Source organism: Heptranchias perlo, unplaced genomic scaffold (genome assembly GCF_035084215.1).
Source record: "Heptranchias perlo isolate sHepPer1 unplaced genomic scaffold, sHepPer1.hap1 HAP1_SCAFFOLD_389, whole genome shotgun sequence".
NCBI classification, from domain to species: domain Eukaryota; kingdom Metazoa; phylum Chordata; class Chondrichthyes; order Hexanchiformes; family Hexanchidae; genus Heptranchias; species Heptranchias perlo.
Window position 1 is genome coordinate 81,989 of NW_027139401.1, and position 20,447 is coordinate 102,435.

Sequence of the window (20,447 nt, forward strand, 5' to 3'; positions counted from 1 at the left end):
AAGGCAGGTACAGGGTTCGATACAGAGTAAAGCTCCCTCTACACTGTCCCATCAAACACTCTCAGGGCAGGTACAGGGTTCGATACAGAGTAAAGCTCCCTCTACACTGTCCCATCAAACACTCCCAGGGCAGGTACAGGGTTAGATACAGAGTAAAGCTCCCTCTACACTGTCCCATCAAACACTCCCAGGGCAGGTACAGGGTTAGATACAGAGTAAAGCTCCCTCTGCACTGTCCTGTCAAACACTCCCAGGGCAGGTACAGGGAGTTGGATACAGAGTAAAGCTCCCTCTACACCGTCCCATTAAACACTCCCAGGGCAGGTACAGGGTTAGATACAGAGTAAAGCTCCCTCTACACTGTCCCATCAAACACTCCCAAGGCAGGTACAGGGTTCGATACAGAGTAAAGCTCCCTCTACACTGTCCCATCAAACACTCTCAGGGCAGGTACAGGGTTCGATACAGAGTAAAGCTCCCTCTACACTGTCCCATCAAACACTCCCAGGGCAGGTACAGGGTTGGATTGAGAGTAAAGCTCCCTCTACACTGTCCCATCAAACACTCTCAGGGCAGGTTCAGGGTTAGATACAGAGTAAAGCTCCCTCTACACTGTCCCGTCAAACACTCCCAGAGCAGGTACAGGGTTAGATACAGAGTAAAGCTCCCTCTGCACTGTCCCATCAAACACTCCCAGGGCAGGTACCGGGTGAGATACAGAGTAAAGCTCCCTCTACACTGTCCCATCGAACACTCCCAGGGGCAGGTACAGGGTTAGATACAGAGTAAAGCTCCCTCTACACTGTCCCATCAAACACTCCCAGGGCAGGTACCGGGTGAGATACAGAGTAAAGCTCCCTCTACACTGTCCCATCAAACACTCCCAGGGCAGGTACAGGGTTAGATACAGAGTAAAGCTCTCTCTACACTGTCCCATCAAACATTCCCAGGGCAGGTACAGGGTTAGATTCAGAGTAAAGCTCCCTCCACACTGTCCCATCAAACACTCCCAGGGCAGGAACTGCACAGGTTAGATGCACAGTGAAGCTCCCTCAGTACTGACCCTCCGACAGTGCAGCGCTCCCTCAGTGCTGACCCTCTGACAGTGCAGCGCTCCCTCAGTACTGACCCTCCGACAGTGCAGCGGTCCCTCAGTACCGACCCTCCGACAGTGCGGCGCTCCCTCAGTACTGACCCTCCGACAGTGCTGCGCTCCCTCCGTACCCCCTTTCCCCATTCACCCCATCGCCCCCTGTGCCCCTTCTCTCTGCAAGATCTCTCCCCTCAGTCCCATTCCCCCTTTCCCCCCCATCACCCCCTGTGCCCCTCTCTCTCTGAAAGATCTCTCCCCTCAGTCCCATTCCCCCTTTCCCCATTCACCCCATCACCCCCTGTGCCCCTCTCTGAAAGATCTCTCCCCTCAGTCCCATTCCCTCATTCACCCCATCACCCCCTGTGCCCCTCTCTCTCTGAAAGATCTCTCCCCTCAGTCCCATTCCCCCTTTCCCCATTCCCCCCCAGTGCCCCTCTCTCTCTGAAAGTTCTCTCCCCTCAGTCCCATTCCCTTTCCCCATTCACCCCATCACCCCCTGTGCCCCTCTCTCTGAAAGATCTCTCCCCTCAGTCCCATTCCCTCTTTCCCCATTCACCCCATCATCCCCTGTGCCCCCCTCTCTCTGAAAGATCTCTCCCTTCAGTCCCATTCCCCCTTTCCCCATTCCCCCCCAGTGCCCCTCTCTCTCTGAAAGTTCTCTCTCCTCAGTCCCATTCCCTTTCCCCATTCACCCCATCACCCCCTGTGCCCCTCTCTCTGAAAGATCTCTCCCCTCAGTCCCATTCCCTCTTTCCCCATTCACCCCATCACCCCCTGTGCCCCCCTCTCTCTGAAAGATCTCTCCCTTCAGTCCCATTCCCCCTTTCCCCATTCACCCCTCGCCCCCTGTGTCCCCTCTCTCTCTGAAAGATCTCTCCCCTCAGTCCCATTCCCTCTGCTCCCCCCACTGTTTCTGATGCTCCCTCTCTGTGTGGTGGAGATTACCCTACCAGATAGCAGTCTGTAGCACGAGTTACCTCAATTTGTGACAATAACCACTTCCTGATCCTCTACTTCAACTCTTCGAGAGACTCCGACGCTCTGAATAAAACCCAGAGATGTGGCAGTTGTGTGCGGGACGGGTCTGGAGCCTTGTCTGTGTGTTCCTGTTTGCCATCTGCGTGGGTAAGAGATATTCTTTTCATCAATTGTGTGTGAAGAGCAGCGAGAAGTGTGAGAACATCCTAAACGTTTCCAGTGTGTGCGAAGGCCATTCGGCCCATCGTGGTTGGTCCCTGGGTCTCTACTAGGCCAAACATCGCAACAATTCCGTCGCTCTCTCTCGCTGTCTCTGCCGCTCTATTTTCTTTTTGTCTGTCTCTCTCTCTGTCTTTCTTTCTCTCTGTCTTTCTTCACTCTGTCTGTGTCTTTCTGTCATCATCTCCCTCTCTCTGTTTCTCTCTCTCTTTCCCACCCTGTCTGTCTCGTTCCCTCACTGTCTCTCTCTCACTGTGTCACTGTCTCTCCCACCCTCTCTCTCACCATCCGTCTCCCTCATTCCCTCTCCCTATTTCACTCTCGCCCTCCCTCTCTCTCACCCTCCCTCTGTCTCACTCTCTCTGTCTCTCTATCCCTCTCCCTCTCTCTATGTCACTCTCTTTCTGTCTCCCTCTCCCTCTTTCTCACTCTCCCTCTGTCTCATTCCCTCTCCCTCTCTCTGCATCCCTCTCTCCCCCTCTCTCTCTTTCTCTCTCCCTCTGTCTCATTCTCTCCCTCTCTCTCTCTGTATCCCTCTCTCTCTTTCTCACTCTCCCTCTCTCTCTGTATCCTTCTCTCTCTCTCCCTCTCTCTCTCCTTCTCTGTCTGTCTCCCTCTCTCTCTGTCTCCCCCCTCCCTCTCTCTCTAACCCACACCCTCTTTACCCGTAGACGTGCACCATTCTCTCCTTAAAATAATTCTCACTTTGCCGTTTACAATAAACCATTTCCTGCCAGCACTCGCTGTATCTTGCAGTCTGTGAACTGCATCAGCAAATATCTCCCATTACAGAGAGAGCTCCTCACACCCTGGCTGAACATTTCCGATTTCTCACTGCACCTCGTGCGGTTTCATTTGTTCAAAAATCTTTTACAGTTCTTTGTTTCTACAAATGTGTGAGGGCAAAGGAGAGACAAGTGTCCACCAGATAAAAACATACCCTGTATCTAAACTGTGCTGTACCTGCCCTGGGAGTGTTTGATGGGTCAGTGCAGAGGGAGCTTTACTCTGTATCTAACCCTGTACCTGACCCTGGGAGTGTTTGATGGGACAGTGTAGAGGGAGCTTTACTCTGTATCTAACCCTGTACCTGCCCTGGGAGTGTTTGATGGGTCAGTGCAGAGGGAGCTTTACTCTGTATCTAACCCTGCACCTGCCCTGGGAGTGTTTGATGGGACAGTGTAGAGGGAGCTTTACTCTGTATCTAAGCCTGTACCTGCCCTGGGTGTGTTTGATGGGACAGTGTAGAGGGAGCTTTACTCTGTATCTAAGCCTGTAGCTGGCCCTGGGAGTGTTTGATGGGACAGTGTAGAGGGAGCTTTACTCTGTATCTAACCCTGCACCTGCCCTGGGAGTGTTTGATGGGACAGTGTAGAGGGAGCTTTACTCTGTATCTAACCCTGTACCTGCCCTGGGAGTGTTTGATGGGACAGTGTAGAGGGAGCTTTACTCTGTATCTAACCCTGTACCTGACCCTGGGAGTGTTTGATGGGACAGTGTAGAGGGAGCTTTACTCTGTATCTAAGCCTGTACCTGGCCCTGGGAGTGTTTGATGGGACAGTGTAGAGGGAGCTTTACTCTGTATCTGAGCCTGTACCTGGCCCTGGGAGTGTTTGATGGGACAGTGTAGAGGGAGCTTTACTCTGTATCTAACCCTGCACCTGACCCTGGGAGTATTTGATGGGACAGTGTACAGGGAGCTTTACTCTGTATCAAAGCCTGTACCTGGCCCTGGGAGTGTTTGATGGGACAGTGTAGAGGGAGCTTTACTCTGTATCTAACCCTGCACCTGCCCTGCGAGTGTTTGATGGGACAGTGTAGAGGGAGCTTTACTCTGCATCTAACCCTGTACCGGACCTGGGAGTGTTTGATGGGACAGTGTAGAGGGAGCTTTACTCTGTATCTAACCCTGTACCTGCCCTGGGAGTGTTTGATGGGACAGTGTAGAGGGAGCTTTACTCTGTATCTAACCCTGTACCTGACCATGGGAGTGTTTGATGGGACAGTGTAGAGGGAGCTTTACTCTGTATCAAAGCCTGTACCTGGCCCTGGGAGTGTTTGATGGGACAGTGTAGAGTGAGCTTAACTCTGTATCTGAGCCTGTACCTGGCCCTGGGAGTGTTTGATGGGACAGTGTAGAGGGAGCTTTACTCTGTATCTAACCATGTACCTGCCCTGGGAGTGTTTGATGGGACAGTGTAGAGGGAGCTTTACTCTGTATCTAACCCTGTACCTGACCCTGGGAGTGTTTGATGGGACAGTGTAGAGGGAGCTTTACTCTGTATCTAAGCCTGTACCTGGCCCTGGGAGTGTTTGATGGGACAGTGTAGAGGGAGCTTTACTCTGTATCTAACACTGCACCTGACCCTGGGAGTGTTTGATGGGACAGTGTAGAGGGAGCTTTACTCTGTATCTAAGCCTGTACCTGGCCCTGTGAGTGTTTGATGGGACAATGTAGAGGGAGCTTTACTCTGTATCTAACCCTGTACCTGCCCTGGGAGTGTTTGATGGGACAGTGTAGAGGGAGCTTTACTCTGTATCTAACACTGTACCTGACCCTGGGAGTGTTTGATGGGACAGTGTAGAGGGAGCTTTACTCTGTATCTCAGCCTGTACCTGGCCCTGGGAGTGTTTGATGGGACAGTGTGGAGGGAGCTTTACTCTGTATCTAACCCTGTACCTGCCCTGGGAGTGTTTGATGGGACAGTGTAGAGGGAGCTTTACTCTGTATCTAACCCTGTACCTGCCCTGGGAGTGTTTGATGGGACAGTGTAGAGGGAGCTTTACTCTGTATCTAACCCTGTACCTGCCCTGGGAGTGTTTGATGGGTCAGTGCAGAGGGAGCTTTACTCTGTATCTAACCATGTACCTGCCCCTGGGAGTGTTTGATGGGACAGTGTAGAGGGAGCTTTACTCTGTATCTAAGCCTGTACCTGGCCCTGGGAGTGTTTGATGGGACAGTGTAGAGGGAGCTTTACTCTGTATCTAAGCCTGTACCTGGCCCTGGGAGTGTTTGATGGGACAGTGTGGAGGGAGCTTTACTCTGTATCTGAGCCTGTACCTGGCCCTGGGAGTGTTTGATGGGACAGTGTAGAGGGAGCTTTACTCTGTATCTGAGCCTGTACCTGGCCCTGGGAGTGTTTGAAGGGACAGTGTAGAGGGAGCTTTACTCTGTATCTAACCCTGCACCTGACCCTGGGAGTATTTGATGGGACAGTGCACAGGGAGCTTTACTCTGTATCTAAGCCTGTACCTGGCCCTGGGAGTGTTTGATGGGACAGTGTAGAGGGAGCTTTACTCTGTATCTAACCCTGCACCTGCCCTGGGAGTGTTTGATGGGACAGTGTAGAGGGAGCTTTACTCTGTATCTAACCCTGTACCGGACCTGGGAGTGTTTGATGGGACAGTGTAGAGGGAGCTTTACTCTGTATCTAACCCTGTACCTGCCCTGGGAGTGTTTGATGGGACAGTGTAGAGGGAGCTTTACTCTGTATCTAACCCTGTACCTGACCCTGGGAGTGTTTGATGGGACAGTGTAGAGGGAGCTTTACTCTGTATCAAAGCCTGTACCTGGCCCTGGGAGTGCTTGATGGGACAGTGTAGAGTGAGCTTACCTCTGTATCTGAGCCTGTACCTGGCCCTGGGAGTGTTTGATGGGACAGTGTAGAGGGAGCTTTACTCTGTATCTAACCATGTACCTGCCCTGGGAGTGTTTGATGGGACAGTGTAGAGGGAGCTTTACTCTGTATCTAACCCTGTACCTGACCCTGGGAGTGTTTGATGGGACAGTGTAGAGGGAGCTTTACTCTGTATCTAAGCCTGTACCTGGCCCTGGGAGTGTTTGATGGGACAGTGTAGAGGGAGCTTTACTCTGTATCTAACACTGTACCTGACCCTGGGAGTGTTTGATGGGACAGTGTAGAGGGAGCTTTACTCTGTATCTAAGCCTGTACCTGGCCCTGTGAGTGTTTGATGGGACAGTGTAGAGGGAGCTTTACTCTGTATCTAACCCTGTACCTGCCCTGGGAGTGTTTGATGGGACAGTGTAGAGGGAGCTTTACTCTGTATCTAACCCTGTACCTGCCCTGGGAGTGTTTGATGGGACAGTGTAGAGGGAGCTTTACTCTGTATCTAACCCTGTACCTGCCCTGGGAGTGTTTGATGGGTCAGTGTAGAGGGAGCTTTACTCTGTATCTAAGCCTGTACCTGGCCCTGGGAGTGTTTGATGGGACAGTGCAGAGGGAGCTTTACTCTGTATCTAACACTGTATCTGACCCTGGGAGTGTTTGATGGGACAGTGTAGAGGGAGCTTTACTCTGTATCTAAGCCTGTACCTGGCCCTGGGAGTGTTTGATGGGACAGTGCAGAGGGAGCTTTACTCTGTATCTAACCCTGTACCTGCCCTGGGATTCTTTGATGGGACAGTGTAGAGGGAGCTTTACTCTGTATCTAACCCTGTACCTGCCCTGGGAGTGTTTGATGGGACAGTGTAGAGGGAGCTTTACTCTGTATCTAACCCTGTACCTGCCCTGGGAGTGTTTGATGGGTCAGTGCAGAGGGAGCTTTACTCTGTATCTAACCATGTACCTGCCCCTGGGAGTGTTTGATGGGACAGTGTAGAGGGAGCTTTACTCTGTATCTAAGCCTGTACCTGGCCCTGGGAGTGTTTGATGGGACAGTGTAGAGGGAGCTTTACTCTGTATCTAAGCCTGTACCTGGCCCTGGGAGTGTTTGATGGGACAGTGTAGAGGGAGCTTTACTCTGTATCTGAGCCTGTACCTGGCCCTGGGAGTGTTTGATGGGACAGTGTAGAGGGAGCTTTACTCTGTATCTAACCCTGTACCTGACCCTGGGAGTATTTGATGGGACAGTGTGCAGGGAGCTTTACTCTGTATCTAAGCCTGTACCTGGCCCTGGGAGTGTTTGATGGGACAGTGTAGAGGGAGCTTTACTCTGTATCTAAGCCTGTAGCTGGCCCTGGGAGTGTTTGATGGGACAGTGTAGAGGGAGCTTTACTCTGTATCTAACCCTGCACCTGCCCTGGGAGTGTTTGATGGGACAGTGTAGAGGGAGCTTTACTCTGTATCTAACCCTGTACCGGACCTGGGAGTGTTTGATGGGACAGTGTAGTGGGAGCTTTACTCTGTATCTAACCCTGTACCTGCCCTGGGAGTGTTTGATGGGACAGTGTAGAGGGAGCTTTACTCTGTATCTAACCCTGTACCTGACCCTGGGAGTGTTTGATGGGACAGTGTAGAGGGAGCTTTACTCTGTATCTAAGCCTGTACCTGGCCCTGGGAGTGTTTGATGGGACAGTGTAGAGGGAGCTTTACTCTGTATCTGAGCCTGTACCTGGCCCTGGGAGTGTTTGATGGGACAGTGTAGAGGGAGCTTTACTCTGTATCTAACCCTGTACGTGCCCTGGGAGTGTTTGACAGGACAGTGTGGAGGGAGCTTTACTCTGTATCTAAACCTGTACCTGCCCTGGGAGTGTTTGATGGGACAGTGTAGAGGGAGCTTTACTCTGTATCTAACCCTGTACCTGCCCTGGGAGTGTTTGATGGGACAGTGTAGAGGGAGCTTTACTCTGTATCTAAACCTGTACCTGCCCTGGGAGTGTTTGATGGGACAGTGTAGAGGGAGCTTTACTCTGTATCTAACCCTGTACCTGCCCTGGGAGTGTTTGATGGGACAGTGTAGAGGAAGCTTTACTCTGTATCTAACCCTGTACCTGCCCTGGGAGTGTTTGATGGGACAGTATAGAGGGAGCTTTACTCTGTATCTAACCCTGTACCTGCCCTGGGTGTGTTTGACGGGACAGTGTGGAGGGAGCTTTACTCTGTATCTAACCCTGTACCTGCCCTGGGAGTGTTTGATGGGACAGTGTAGAGGGAGCTTTACTCTGTATCTAACCCTGTACCTGCCCTGGGAGTGTTTGATGGGACAGTGTAGAGGAAGCTTTACTCTGTATCTAACCCTGTACCTGCCCTGGGAGTGTTTGATGGGACAGTATAGAGGGAGCTTTACTCTGTATCTAACCCTGTACCTGCCCTGGGTGTGTTTGACGGGACAGTGTGGAGGGAGCTTTACTCTGTATCTAACCCTGTACCTGCCCTGGGAGTGTTTGATGTGACAGTGTAGAGGGAGCTTTACTCTGTATCTAAGCCTGTACCTGCCCTGGGAGTGTTTGATGGGACAGTGTAGAGGGAGCTTTACTCTGTATCTAACCCTGTACCTGCCCTGGGAGTGTTTGATGGGACAGTGTGGAGGGAGCTTTACTCTGTATCTAACCCTGTACCTGCCCCTGGGAGTGTTTGATGGGACAGTGTAGAGGGAGCTTTGCTCTGTATCTAATCCTGTACCTGCCCTGGGAGTGTTTGATGGGACAGTGTAGAGGGAGCTTTACTCTGTATCTAACCCTGTCCCTGCCCTGGGAGTGTTTGATGGGACAGTGTCGAGGGTTCTTGACTCGAACTCCTCCACAAATTATCTGCCCCATTTCTCACGTTCCAACACTTCAAAAGTATTTCCTTGCCTTTCAGTCACTTTGAGACCCTGTGGAGATGTGGCACTGGGTTATGTATCTCTCCAACTCGTTCCTCAATCACTGAGCTTGTCCTGTTCCACAAACACTCACTGTCTCCTCCTGTTAACTCAGGTGAAATTCAGACTCTCCGTCCCCCTGTGAATGGAACCCTGGGTCAGTCGATTGTCTTACCTGTTGGGATCCCACCCACACCGGAGGATGTTGAGGTTGTTTGGAAACGCAAAGAACCCGACGCCAGAATAGCGAGATACACGAACAAGAATGTTGAAACGTTCGGCACTGATGAGTACACACGACGGATAAAGTTTCATCCAGAGAATTACAGTCTGCAAATCAGTGACTTACAGAGAGAGGACAGTGGTGTGTATGAGGTGATTGTAACAGGAGAGTTAGGACGTGAAACTTCGGAGCTGGTTCGACTGGACGTGTACGGTGAGTGAGATTGTATCTGCTGATTCTGGGCTTCACCCATTACTGAAAGACCCCAAATTAATGGGTCGGGACAGATATTGTACATTGCAAAGTTTATTGAATCGCTCCTGATTGTCAGTGCCCATACTGGGGTCACTGATCTCAGGGGTGTCGGGGTGAGGCAGCCTGAGTCTGGGGGTACACGCAGTGCATTGCAGGATTTACTCAATCCCAGTGTAAACCCTGTTTCCATTGGAGGGATGGAGAGGGGAGATGAAACAGGTTCCCCACAATCTCAGACTCACTGTGAAATACCTCACTCAATCCCAGTGTGAACCCTGTTCCCATCGGAGGGATGGAGAGGGGAGATGAAACAGGTTCCCCACAATCTCAGACTCACTGTGAAATACCTCACTCAATCCCAGTGTAAACCCTGTTCCCATCGGAGGGATGGAGAGGGGAGATGAAACAGGTTCCCCACAATCTCAGACTCACTGTGAAATACCTCACTCAATCCCAGTGTGAACCCTGTTCCCATCGGAGGGATGGAGAGGGGAGATGAAACAGGTTCCCCACAATCTCAGACTCACTGTGAAATACCAGAATACAGTTCTGTGCCTTTCACCATCTTGTCCTGTTTGCTGTTCATTCACCTGCCTCGTGGAAATAAATCAGTTGTCGGTCTAAATCCCGAGTCTCCAGACATTCGGAGAATCTGGGAATCTTTTAACGAGAAGGATTGACAGGACAGCCCACAAAACGTTCCAGTAACCAGGGTACAGAGTCATTATTCCCGATCATAATCCCAGGGTCTCCCTCTTATTTAACGCGATCTAGGCCAGAACGAGAGGGCGCACTCCAGATCTTAAGGGACACAGGCTCAGCTTACAGGAGTGAGTGATGACACGGAACCAGTGAGAATTCCCGGGATACAAACCCAAAAACGGTGAATTTGAGCGAAGGAGTGTGCGATGCATGTGTGTGACTCTCCTCCATTTTGATCCGCGTGAAACCAGCGGGGCAGCGAGACAGTTAAAATGGCGGATGGAGGACTGAGACGGGATCTGCTTAAAGTTGACTCGGGAGCATCGTTGACGACACGGGTGGCGGGGAGGGGATTGTTGGGTATCGAACTGTCACACAAGGGCCTCCATTACTTTCTCACAGGCCTGCCTGTGTTTTTCTTTCTATCCTAATGTCAGAGCGTGTGTCAGGAACGAAGATCAGGTCTACTGTCACCCAGGGGATCTGTAACATCACCCTGACCTGCTCAGTGACCTCAGGCGATCTCACCAGCTTCCGATGGTGGAGGGGACGAGAGGAGTTGGGGAATGACAGCAACCATTATCTCTCTGGATACGGAGAGGAACTCCGGATCTATTACACATCGGATGTCAAGGAGAGTGTGTACAGGTGTGAAGCCTGGAACGCAGTCAGTAAGGACACTGCACAGGTCGAGCTGAGTGATGTCTGCAATATACCCGTATCTGGTGAGTGTCACAGTGAGAGAAACAAACAACTACATTCAGGTATCAGACAGTCTCGTGTTGTACCTGCCCTGGGAGTGTTTGATGGGACAGTGTAGAGGGAGCTTTACTCTGTATCTAACCCTGTACCTGCCCTGGGAGTGTTTGATGGGACAGTGTAGAGGGAGCTTTACTCTGTATCTAACCCTGTACCTGCCCCTGGGAGTGTTTGATGGGACAGTGTAGAGGGAGCTTTAATCTGTATCTAACCCTGTACCTGACCCTGGGAGTGTTTGATGGGACAGCGTAGAGGGAGCTTTACTCTGTATCTAACCCTGTACCTGCCCTGGGAGTGTTCGAGGGGACAGTGTAGAGGGAGCTTTACTCTGTATCTAACCCTGTACCTGCCCTGGGAGTGTTTGATGGGACAGTGTGGAGGGAGCTTTACTCTGTATCTAACCCTGTACCTGCCCTGGGAGTGTTTGATGGGACAGTGTCGAGGGAGCTTTACTCTGTATCTAACCCTGTACCTGCCCTGGGAGTGTTCGAGGGGACAGTGTAGAGGGAGCTTTACTCTGTATCTAACCCTGTACCTGCCCTGGGAGTGTTTGACGGGACAGTGTAGAGGGAGCTTTACTCTGTATCTAACCCTGTACCTGCCCTGGGAGTGTTCGAGGGGACAGTGTAGAGGGAGCTTTACTCTGTATCTAACCCTGTACCTGCCCTGGGAGTGTTTGACGGGACAGTGTCGAGGGAGCTTTACTCTGTATCTAACCCTGTACCTGCCCTGGGATTGTTTGATCCTTGACCTCGCACGGAGCTCGACCTGATTTGGCCCACGGATTGCTCGGTGAGTTGCCTCCGTGATGGTGAAGATCATCCTGTAAAATTGTCCTAAATTGTCTCTGTCCTTTTCACATCTTCCAGGCGTATCTGTTACGAATTCATCTGACATCAACTGCATTGCCCTCCTCCTTGTTTTTTTAATTCCATGTGTCGCCTTCTCCATTTATAAATGCCGTCGACATTCCTCCCGTTCAGAAGGTAAGAGATCATCTTCATCTCAATCAATGGGTGTGTCAGACTGCTGACCTTTCACCCTCTGGGGTGGGGAGCTTTTTGCGGGGGTGTCAAATCGAGCTGGTTTTATCCCGGGCCCTCAGTGTCTCTTGAACTCTCTCATCGTAGGCTTGGCAAATGCTGCAGATGGTCGAAGCTTCGAACGTGCCTCGGTTCCCAACAATTACGTGAGTATTGATGTACCTCGCCACGCACACACACACGGAGATCCCACAGCTTCCCTCACCACCTGTGTGCCCTCCGTAGCCATCAGCTCATCCAAACTCTCGGCTGCCCCCCCTCTCCGTATCCGCACTCGTCCCGTTCGCCCATCACCCCTCCCCCACATGCTGTCTGAACCCTCCGTTGGCGGCCCATGGTTATCCAAGCCTCTCCGGGGCTTAGAACGGTGCGAGCCCCCTTTTGGCCAAAACGCTTTGGACCTCTTATCGTTAGTACTGACGGTGAGGGCTGGTTTTGTTGCAGTGAATCGGACAATGATGGCAATCAGAGCTTAACTCCATGGGCATTAAACAACACAGGAGCAGGAGGAGGCCATTCGGCCCCTCGAGCCCGTTCCGCCATTCATTGAGATCAGGGCTGATCTGTGACCTCTGCCCCATATCCCTTAATACCCTTCGGTTAACAAAAACTGAACAATCTGAGATTTAAAATGAACAACTGAGCTGGCATCGACTGCCGTTTGCGGGAGAGAGTTCCAAACTTCTCCCACCCTTTGCCTGTCGAAGTGTTTCCAAACCTCACCCCTGAAAGTCCTGCCTCAAATTTTTAGACGGTGTCCCCCAGTCCCACCATAAGAGCATAAGACCGTAAGAGATAGGAGCAGGAGTAGGCCATTCGGCCCCTCGAGCCTGCTCCGCCATTCAATGAGATCATGGCTGATCTGATTTTTACCACAACTCCACTTTCCCGCCCTTTCCCCATATCCTTTGACTCCCTCGCTGATCAGAAATGTGTCTAACTCGGCCTTGAATGTACTCAGTGACTCGGCCTCCACAGCTTTTTGGGGTAAAGAATTCCAAAGATTCACGACCCCCTGGGAGAAGAAATTCCTCCTCATTTCCGTCTTACTCTGGGACTATGCCCCCTCGTTTTAGATTCCCCCATGAGGGATAACATCCTCTCAGCATCTACCCTGTCGAGTCCCCAACCAGCAGAAATAGTTTCTCTCTATCTCCCCTATCAGTTCCCCTTAATAGCTTAAAAACTTCGATCAAATCACCCCTTAATCTTCTAAATTCCAGGGAATACAACCCGAGTTTGTGTGTTCTCTCCTCGGAATTTAACTCTTGGAGTCCAGGTATCGTTCTGGTGAACCAACGCTGCACTCCCTCCAAGGCCACTATCTCCTTCCCAAGGTGCGGTGCCCAGAACTGAACCCAGTACTCCAGGTGTTGTCTAACCAGGGCTCTGTATCGCTGTACAATAACTTCTACCCCCCCCCACCACCTTGTATTCCAGTCCTCCGTATATAGAGTCCAGCAACAATAATCTGCATTTATCCAGTGCCTTTTAACGTAGTGAAACGTCACAAGGTGCTTCCCAGGAGCGTAAATCAGGCAAAATGAGACCCCGAGCCACATATTAGGAGATATCAGGACAGGTGACCAAAAGCTTGGGTCAAAGAGGGAGTTTTAAGGAGAGTCTTAAAGGAGGAGAGAGAGGGGTGGAGAGGTTTAGGGAGGGAATTCCAGAGCACAGAGGCCCCAGGCAGCTGAAGGCACGGCCGCCAATGGTGGAGCGATGGGAATCGGGGGGATGGGCAAGAGGCCAGAATTGGAGAAGCGCAGAGATCCGGGGGGGGGGTTGGGGGGCTGGTTGGAGGGGCTGGAGGAGGTTACAGAGATCTGGGAGGATTGGAGGGGCTGGTGGGGGTTGCAGAGATCTGGGAGGATTGGAGGGGCTGGAGGAGGTTACAGAGATCTGGGAGGGTCGGAGGGGCTGGAGGAGGTTGCAGAGATCTGGGAGGATTGGAGGGGCTGGAGGAGGTTACAAAGATCTGCGAGGGTTGGAGGGGCTGGAGGAGGTTACAAAGATCTGGGAGGGTCGGAGGGGCTGGAGGAGGTTACAGAGATCTGGGAGGGTAGGAGGGGCTGGAGGAGGTTACAGAGATCTGGGAGGGTCGGAGGGGCTGGAGGAGGGTTACAGAGATCTGGGAGGGTCAGAGGGGCTGGAGGAGGGTTACAGAGATCTGGGAGGATTGGAGGGGCTGGAGGAGGTTACAGAGATCTGGGAGGGTCGGAGGGGCTGGAGGAGGGTTACAGAGATCTGGGAGGGTCGGAGGGGCTGGAGGAGGGTTACAGAGATCTGGGAGGGTCGGAGGGGCTGGAGGAGGGTTACAGAGATCTGGGAGGGTCGGAGGGGCTGGAGGAGGTTACAGAGATCTGGGAGGGTCGGAGGGGCTGGAGGAGGTTACAGAGATCTAGGAGGGTTGGAGGGGCTGGAGGAGGTTACAGAGATCTGGGAGGGTCGGTGGGGCTGGAGGAGGTTAGAGATCTGGGAGGATTGGAGGGGCTGGAGGGGGTTGCAGAGATCTGGGAGCATTGGAGGGGCTGGAGGAGGTTACAGAGATCTGGGAGGGTCGGAGGGGCTGGAGGAGGGTTACAGAGATCTGGGAGGGTCGGAGGGGCTGGAGGAGGGTTACAGAGATCTGGGAGGGTCGGAGGGGCTGGAGGAGGGTTACAGAGATCTGGGTGGGTCGGAGGGGCTGGAGGAGGTTACAGAGATCTGGGAGGGTCGGAGGGGCTGGAGGAGGTTACAGAGATCTAGGAGGGTTGGAGGGGCTGGAGGAGGTTACAGGGATCTGGGAGGGTTGGAGGGGCTGGAGGAGGTTACAAAGATCTGCGAGGGTTGGAGGGGCTGGAGGAGGTTACAGGGATCTGAGAGGGTTGGAGGGGCTGGAGGAGGTTACAGGGATCTGGGAGGGTTGGAGGGGCTGGAGGGGGTTGCAGAGATCTGGGAGGATTGGAGGGGCTGGAGGAGGTTACAGAGATCTGGGAGGGTCGGAGGGGCTGGAGGAGGTTACAGAGATCTGGGAGGGTCGGAGGGGCTGGAGGAGGTTACAGAGATCTGGGAGGGTCGGAGGGGCTGGAGGAGGTTACAGAGATCTGGGAGGGTCGGAGGGGCTGGAGGAGGTTACAGAGATCTGGGAGGGGTTGGGGGCGAGGGCCATGGAGGGGATTTGAACACGAGGATGGGATCATTTTAAAATCGAGGCATTGCTGGACCGGTTACCAATGTAGGTCCAGCGAGCACCGGGGGGGGTGACAGGTGAACGGGACCTAGGATGCGGGGGGCAGCAGAGTTTGGGACGAGTGGATGGTTACGGAGCGTGCAGAGGTGAGAAAGCATTGGGGAATACTCGAGTGTGGGGGTGACAAAGGGCACGGATGAGGATTTCAGCAACAGATGAGCTGAGGCGGGAAGTGGAGGTGGGGGGGGCCGGAGACGGGCGATGTTACAGGAGGTGGAAGCAGGCAGTCTTGGTGATGGAGCAGAAATGTGGCCGCAATCGGACGCCAAAGTTGAGAACATTCCTGAGTGTGTCATTTTTTTTCCCTTCCCGTCCCGAGGCATCGCAGGTTAACAGCGAGAACCCGGAAAGCCCGCCCCCCGTCTCCGCAGAGGTACAACGCTCGAGCGGAACGTGAAACGGACCCAGGATTCGGCCGGGCAAGGCATGAGGCGGACAAAGAATGCAGACGCCCGGGGAAGTGAGAGACGTCTGGGCCGGACAGTCATGGGGAAAAACACCTCCCCCCACACCCCCCCGACAGTGGCCGAGAACAAACTGAGACAGATACCCGACCTTAATATCCTTCGTCCTTCAAACTCAATTTACCACCGTCCGTTCAGCTTAATACCCTTTCTAAAACCCTGGCCCCGGAGAGACCCTCCTTTATATCGCGCTGCACCTCACCTCGCGCACACTCCCACCCCCGAGGTTTCCAATACCACCGTTCACTAACCCCTCCCCATCCCTGCCGCCTCCCTGTGCTCACTGTTGTAATGTGGGAAAAACGGCAGCCAATTTGTGCACAGCAAGATCCCATAAACAACACCGTGATAAATGACCCAGATCATCTGTTTTTTTCGTGATGTTGTTCGAAAGATAAATATCGGGGCCCAGGACCCCGGGGAGAACTCCCCCCTGCTCTTCATCCAATAGTGGCCGTGGGATCTTTCACATCCACCTGAGAGGGGCAGACGGGGTCCTCGGTTTAAAGTCTCATCTGAAAGATGGCACCTCCGACAGTGCAGCACTCCCTCAGTACTGACCCTCCGACAGTGCGGCACTCCCTCAGTACTGACCCTCCGACAGTGCAGCGCTCCCTCAGTACTGACCCTCCGACAGTGCGGCGCTCCCTCAGTACTGACCCTCCGACAGTGCAGCACGCCCTCAGTACTGACCCTCCGACAGTGCAGCACTCCCTCAGTACTGACCCTCCGACAGTGCAGCACTCCCTCAGTACTGACCCTCTGACAGTGCAGCACTCCCTCAGTACTGACCCTCCGACAGTGTGGCGCTCCCTCAGTACTGACCCTCCGACAGTGCAGCGCTCCCTCAGTACTGACCCTCCGACAGTGCGGCGCTCCCTCAGTACTGACCCTCCGACAGTGCAGCGCGCCCTCAGTACTGACCCTCCGACAGTGCAGCACTCCCTCAGTACTGACCCTCCGACAGTGCAGCACTCCCTCAGTACTGACCCTCTGACAGTGCAGCACTCCCTCAGTACTGACCCTCCGACAGTGTGGCGCTCCCTCAGTACTGACCCTCTGACAGTGCAGCACTCCCTCAGTACTGCCTCGACTTTGTGCTCAAGTCTCGAGAGTGGGACTTTCACCCACGACCTTCGAACTCAGAGGCGCGAGTGACCCCCGTTGAGCTCCGAGCAACTCAACGACAGAAGACAAGTTTGAAAGGAACTTTGCCCAGAAGAGTTCTGAAGCATCTTCAGGACGGTTCGAAGAGGGCCTTTGGTTCACAAGACAATGTACTTGGAGAAACGGTGCTGAAATAACCAGAGATCCTCGGGAAGAGATAAGTGCATTATGGGTAGAGTGAGGTTGCATGTGTTGCTTGATTTGCTTGTGCGAATTGTTTAAACCATGAAACATTATCCTCGAACGTGTGACCTTTTGTTTTTGACTGACCGTTGTCCGCGTTCAAGGGTCGCGGGAAAATCAGACGATTGAATCTTCATTTCAGGATCTGACGTTCCTCATTATCGTTCCGTGTCTTTCTGCTCCCTCTCAATAAAACTGTCTGAAAGGCTTTCAGAGAATCGTAGAGTGGTTCCAACATAGAAGGAGGCCATTTGGCCCATCGAGCACCGTGCCAGCTCCACACAACTGGTCCCACTCCCCCCCGACTCCCGCCCTTTCCCCGTAGCTCTGCCAATTTTTTCCCTTCAGGTATTTATCCAACTCCCTTTCGAAAGCCACGATTGAATCTGCCTCCACCTCCCTTTCAGGCAACGTATTCCAGATCCTAACCACTCGCTGCGTAAAAAAGATTTTCCCCTGTCGCCTTTGGTTCTTTTGCCAGTCCCCTTAACTCTGCGTCCTCTGCTTCCCGACCCTTCCGCCAATGGGAACACTTTCTCATTGTTTGCTTTATCCAAAGCCATCATGATTTTGGACACTTCTGTCCTGAAATCACAGGTGATATCAAGAAACGGCTGAGTTCACTGGATACAGCAAAGGCGATGGGCCCCGACAACATCCCGGCTGTAGTGCTGAAGTCTTGTGCTCCAGAACTAGCCGCGCCTCCAGCCAAACTGTTCCACTTCAGCTACAACACTGGCACCTACCCGACAATGTGGAAAATTGCCCAGGTATGTCCTGTCCACAAAAAGCAGGACAAATCCAATCCGGCCAATTACCGCCCCATCAGTCTACTCTCAATCATCAGCAAAGTGATGGAAGGTGTCGTCGACAGTGCTATCAAGTGGCACTTACTCACCAATAACCTGCTCACCGATGCTCAGTTTGGGTTCCGCCAGGACCACTCGGCTCCAGACCTCATTACAGCCTTGGTCCAAACATGGACAAAAGAGCTGAATTCCAGAGGTGAGGTGAGGGTGACTGCCCTTGACATCAAGGCAGCATTTGACCGAGTGTGGCACCAAGGAGCCCGAGTAAAATTGAAGTCAAATTGAAGCGGGGAAAACTCTCCAGTGGCTGGAGTCATACCTAGCACAAAGGAAGATGGTAGTGGTTGATGGAGGCCAATCATCTCAACCCTCAGGGTAGTGTCCTAGGCCCAACCATCTTCAGCTGCTTCATCAATGACCTTCTCTCCACCATAAGGCCAGAAATGGGGATGTTCGCTGATGATTGCACAGTGTTCAGTTCCATTCGCAACCCCTCAGATAATGAAGCAGTCCGTGCCCGAATGCAGCAAGACCTGGACAACTTGCCACATATCAGGCTTGGGCTGATAAGTGGCAAGTATCATTCGCGCCAGACAAGTGGCAGGCAATGACCATCTCCAAAAAGAGAGAGTCTAACCACCTCCCCTTGACATTCAACGGTATTACCATCACTGAATCCCCCACCATCAACATCTCGGTGGTCACCATTGACCAGAAACATAACTGGACCAACCATATAAATACTGTGGCAACAAGAGCAGGTCACAGGCTGGGTATTCTGCAGCGAGTGACTCACCTCCTGACTCCCCAAAGCCTTTTCACCATCTACAAGGCACAAGTCTGGAGCGTGATGGAATACTCCCCACTTGCCTGGATGAGAGCAGCTCCAACAACACTCAAGAAGCTCGACAGGATTCACTGCAGCAACTCGCCAAGGCTTCTTCGACAGCACGCCCCAAACCCGCGACCTCTACCACCTGGAAGGACAAGAGCAGCAGGCACATGGGAACAACACCACCTGCACGTTCCCCTCCAAGTCACACACTATCCCGACTTGGAAATATATCGCCGTTCCTTCATCGTCGCTGGGTCAAAATCCTGGAACTCCCTTCCTAACAGCACTGTGGGAGAACCTTCACCACACGGACTGCAGCGGTTCAAGAAGGCAGCTCACCACCACCTTCTCAAGGGGCAATTAGGGATGGGCAATAAATGCCAGCCTTGCCAGCGATGCCCACATCCCATGAACGAATAAAAAAAAGGTGCAGGATTAGATACTCTGTCCCGTCAAACACTCCTGGGGCAAGTACCGGATTAGATACAGAGTAAAGCTCCATTTGCACTGTCCCATCAAACACTCCCAGGGCAGGTACAGGGAGTTGGATACAGAGTAAAGCTCCCTCTATACCGTCCCATTAAACACACCCAGGGCAGGTACAGGGAGTTAGATACAGAGTAAAGCTCCCTCTGCACTGTCCCATCAAACACTCCCAGGGCAGGTACAGGGAGTTAGATACAGAGGAAAGCTCCCTCTACACTTTCCCATCAAACACTCACAGGACAGGTACAGGGTTAGATACAGAGTAAAGCTCCCTCGACACTGTCCCATCAAACACTCACAGGACAGGTACAGGGTTAGATACAGAGTAAAGCTCCCTCTACACTGTCCCATCAAACACTCTCAGGGCAGGTACAGGGTTCGATACAGAGTAAAGCTCCCTCTACACTGTCCCATCAAACACTCCCAGGGTCAGGTACAGGTTTAGATACAGAGTAAAGCTCCCTCTACACTGTCCCATCAAACACTCCCAGGGCAGGTACAGGGTTAGATACAGAGTAAAGCTCCCTCTACACTGTCCCATCAAACACTCCCAGGGCAGGTACAGGGTTAGATACAGAGTAAAGCTCCCTCTGCACTGTCCCATCAAACACTCCCAGGGCAGGTACAGGGTTAGATACAGAGTAAAGCTCCCTCCACACTGTCCCATCAAACACTCCCAGGGCAGGTACAGGGTTAGATACAGAGTAAAGCTCCCTCTACACTGTCCCATCAAACACTCCCAGGGCAGGTACAGGGTTAGATACAGAGTAAAGCTCCCTCTGCACTGTCCCGTCAAACACTCCCAGGGCAGGTACAGGGAGTTGGATACAGAGTAAAGCTCCCTCTACACCGTCCCATTAAACACACCCAGGGCAGGTACAGGGAGTTAGATACAGAGGAAAGCTCCCTCTACACTGTCCCATCAAACACTCACAGGACAGGTACAGGCTTAGATACAGAGTAAAGCTCCCTCTACACTGTCCCGTCAAACACTCCCAGGGCAGGTACAGGGTTAGATACAGAGTAAAGCTCCCTCTACACTGTCCCATCAAACACTCCCAGGGCAGGTACAGGGTTAGATACAGAGTAAAGCTCTCTCTACACTGTCCCATCAAACACTCCCAGGGCAGGTACAGGGTTAGATACAGAGTAAAGCTCCCTCGACACTGTCCCGTCAAACACTCACAGGGCAGGTACAGGGTTAGATACAGAGTAAAGCTCCCTCTACACTGTCCCATCAAACACTCCCAGGGTCAGGTACAGGGTTAGATACAGAGTAAAGCTCCCTCTACACTGTCCCGTCAAACACTCCCAGGGCAGGTACAGGGTTCGATACAGAGTAAAGCTCCCTCTACACTGTCCCATCAAACACTCCCAGGGCAGGTACAGGGTGAGATACAGAGTAAAGCTCCCTCCACACTGTCCCATCAAACACTCTCAGGGCAGGTACAGGGTT

The 20,447-nt window shown here is 52.6% G+C and overlaps 2 protein-coding genes across 3 annotated transcripts in view; one reads left to right on the forward strand and one right to left on the reverse strand.

Moving 5' to 3' along the window:
- The window catches only part of LOC137311982 (SLAM family member 5-like), a 63,091-nt gene extending 60,689 nt beyond the window's left edge, over positions 1 to 2,402 (reverse strand). Inside the window, exon 1 of the mRNA XM_067978798.1 lies at positions 2,071 to 2,402. The gene's annotated coding sequence lies outside the window, so the exon portion shown is untranslated. The remainder of the gene's footprint in view (positions 1 to 2,070) is intronic.
- Positions 1 to 17,069, forward strand: part of LOC137311984 (T-lymphocyte surface antigen Ly-9-like) — a 29,358-nt gene extending 12,289 nt beyond the window's left edge. Inside the window, exons 4-8 of one of the 2 annotated variants that reach the window (XM_067978799.1) lie at positions 8,949 to 9,269; positions 10,451 to 10,738; positions 11,642 to 11,758; positions 11,903 to 11,961; positions 15,367 to 17,069. In XM_067978799.1, the coding sequence (XP_067834900.1) occupies positions 8,949 to 9,269; positions 10,451 to 10,738; positions 11,642 to 11,758; positions 11,903 to 11,961; positions 15,367 to 15,444 (863 nt within the window). In that variant the 3' untranslated portion in view covers positions 15,445 to 17,069. The remainder of the gene's footprint in view (positions 1 to 8,948; positions 9,270 to 10,450; positions 10,739 to 11,641; positions 11,759 to 11,902; positions 11,962 to 15,366) is intronic. The other variant, XM_067978800.1, reaches the window with a different exon arrangement.
- Positions 17,070 to 20,447: the final 3,378 nt, after the last annotated feature.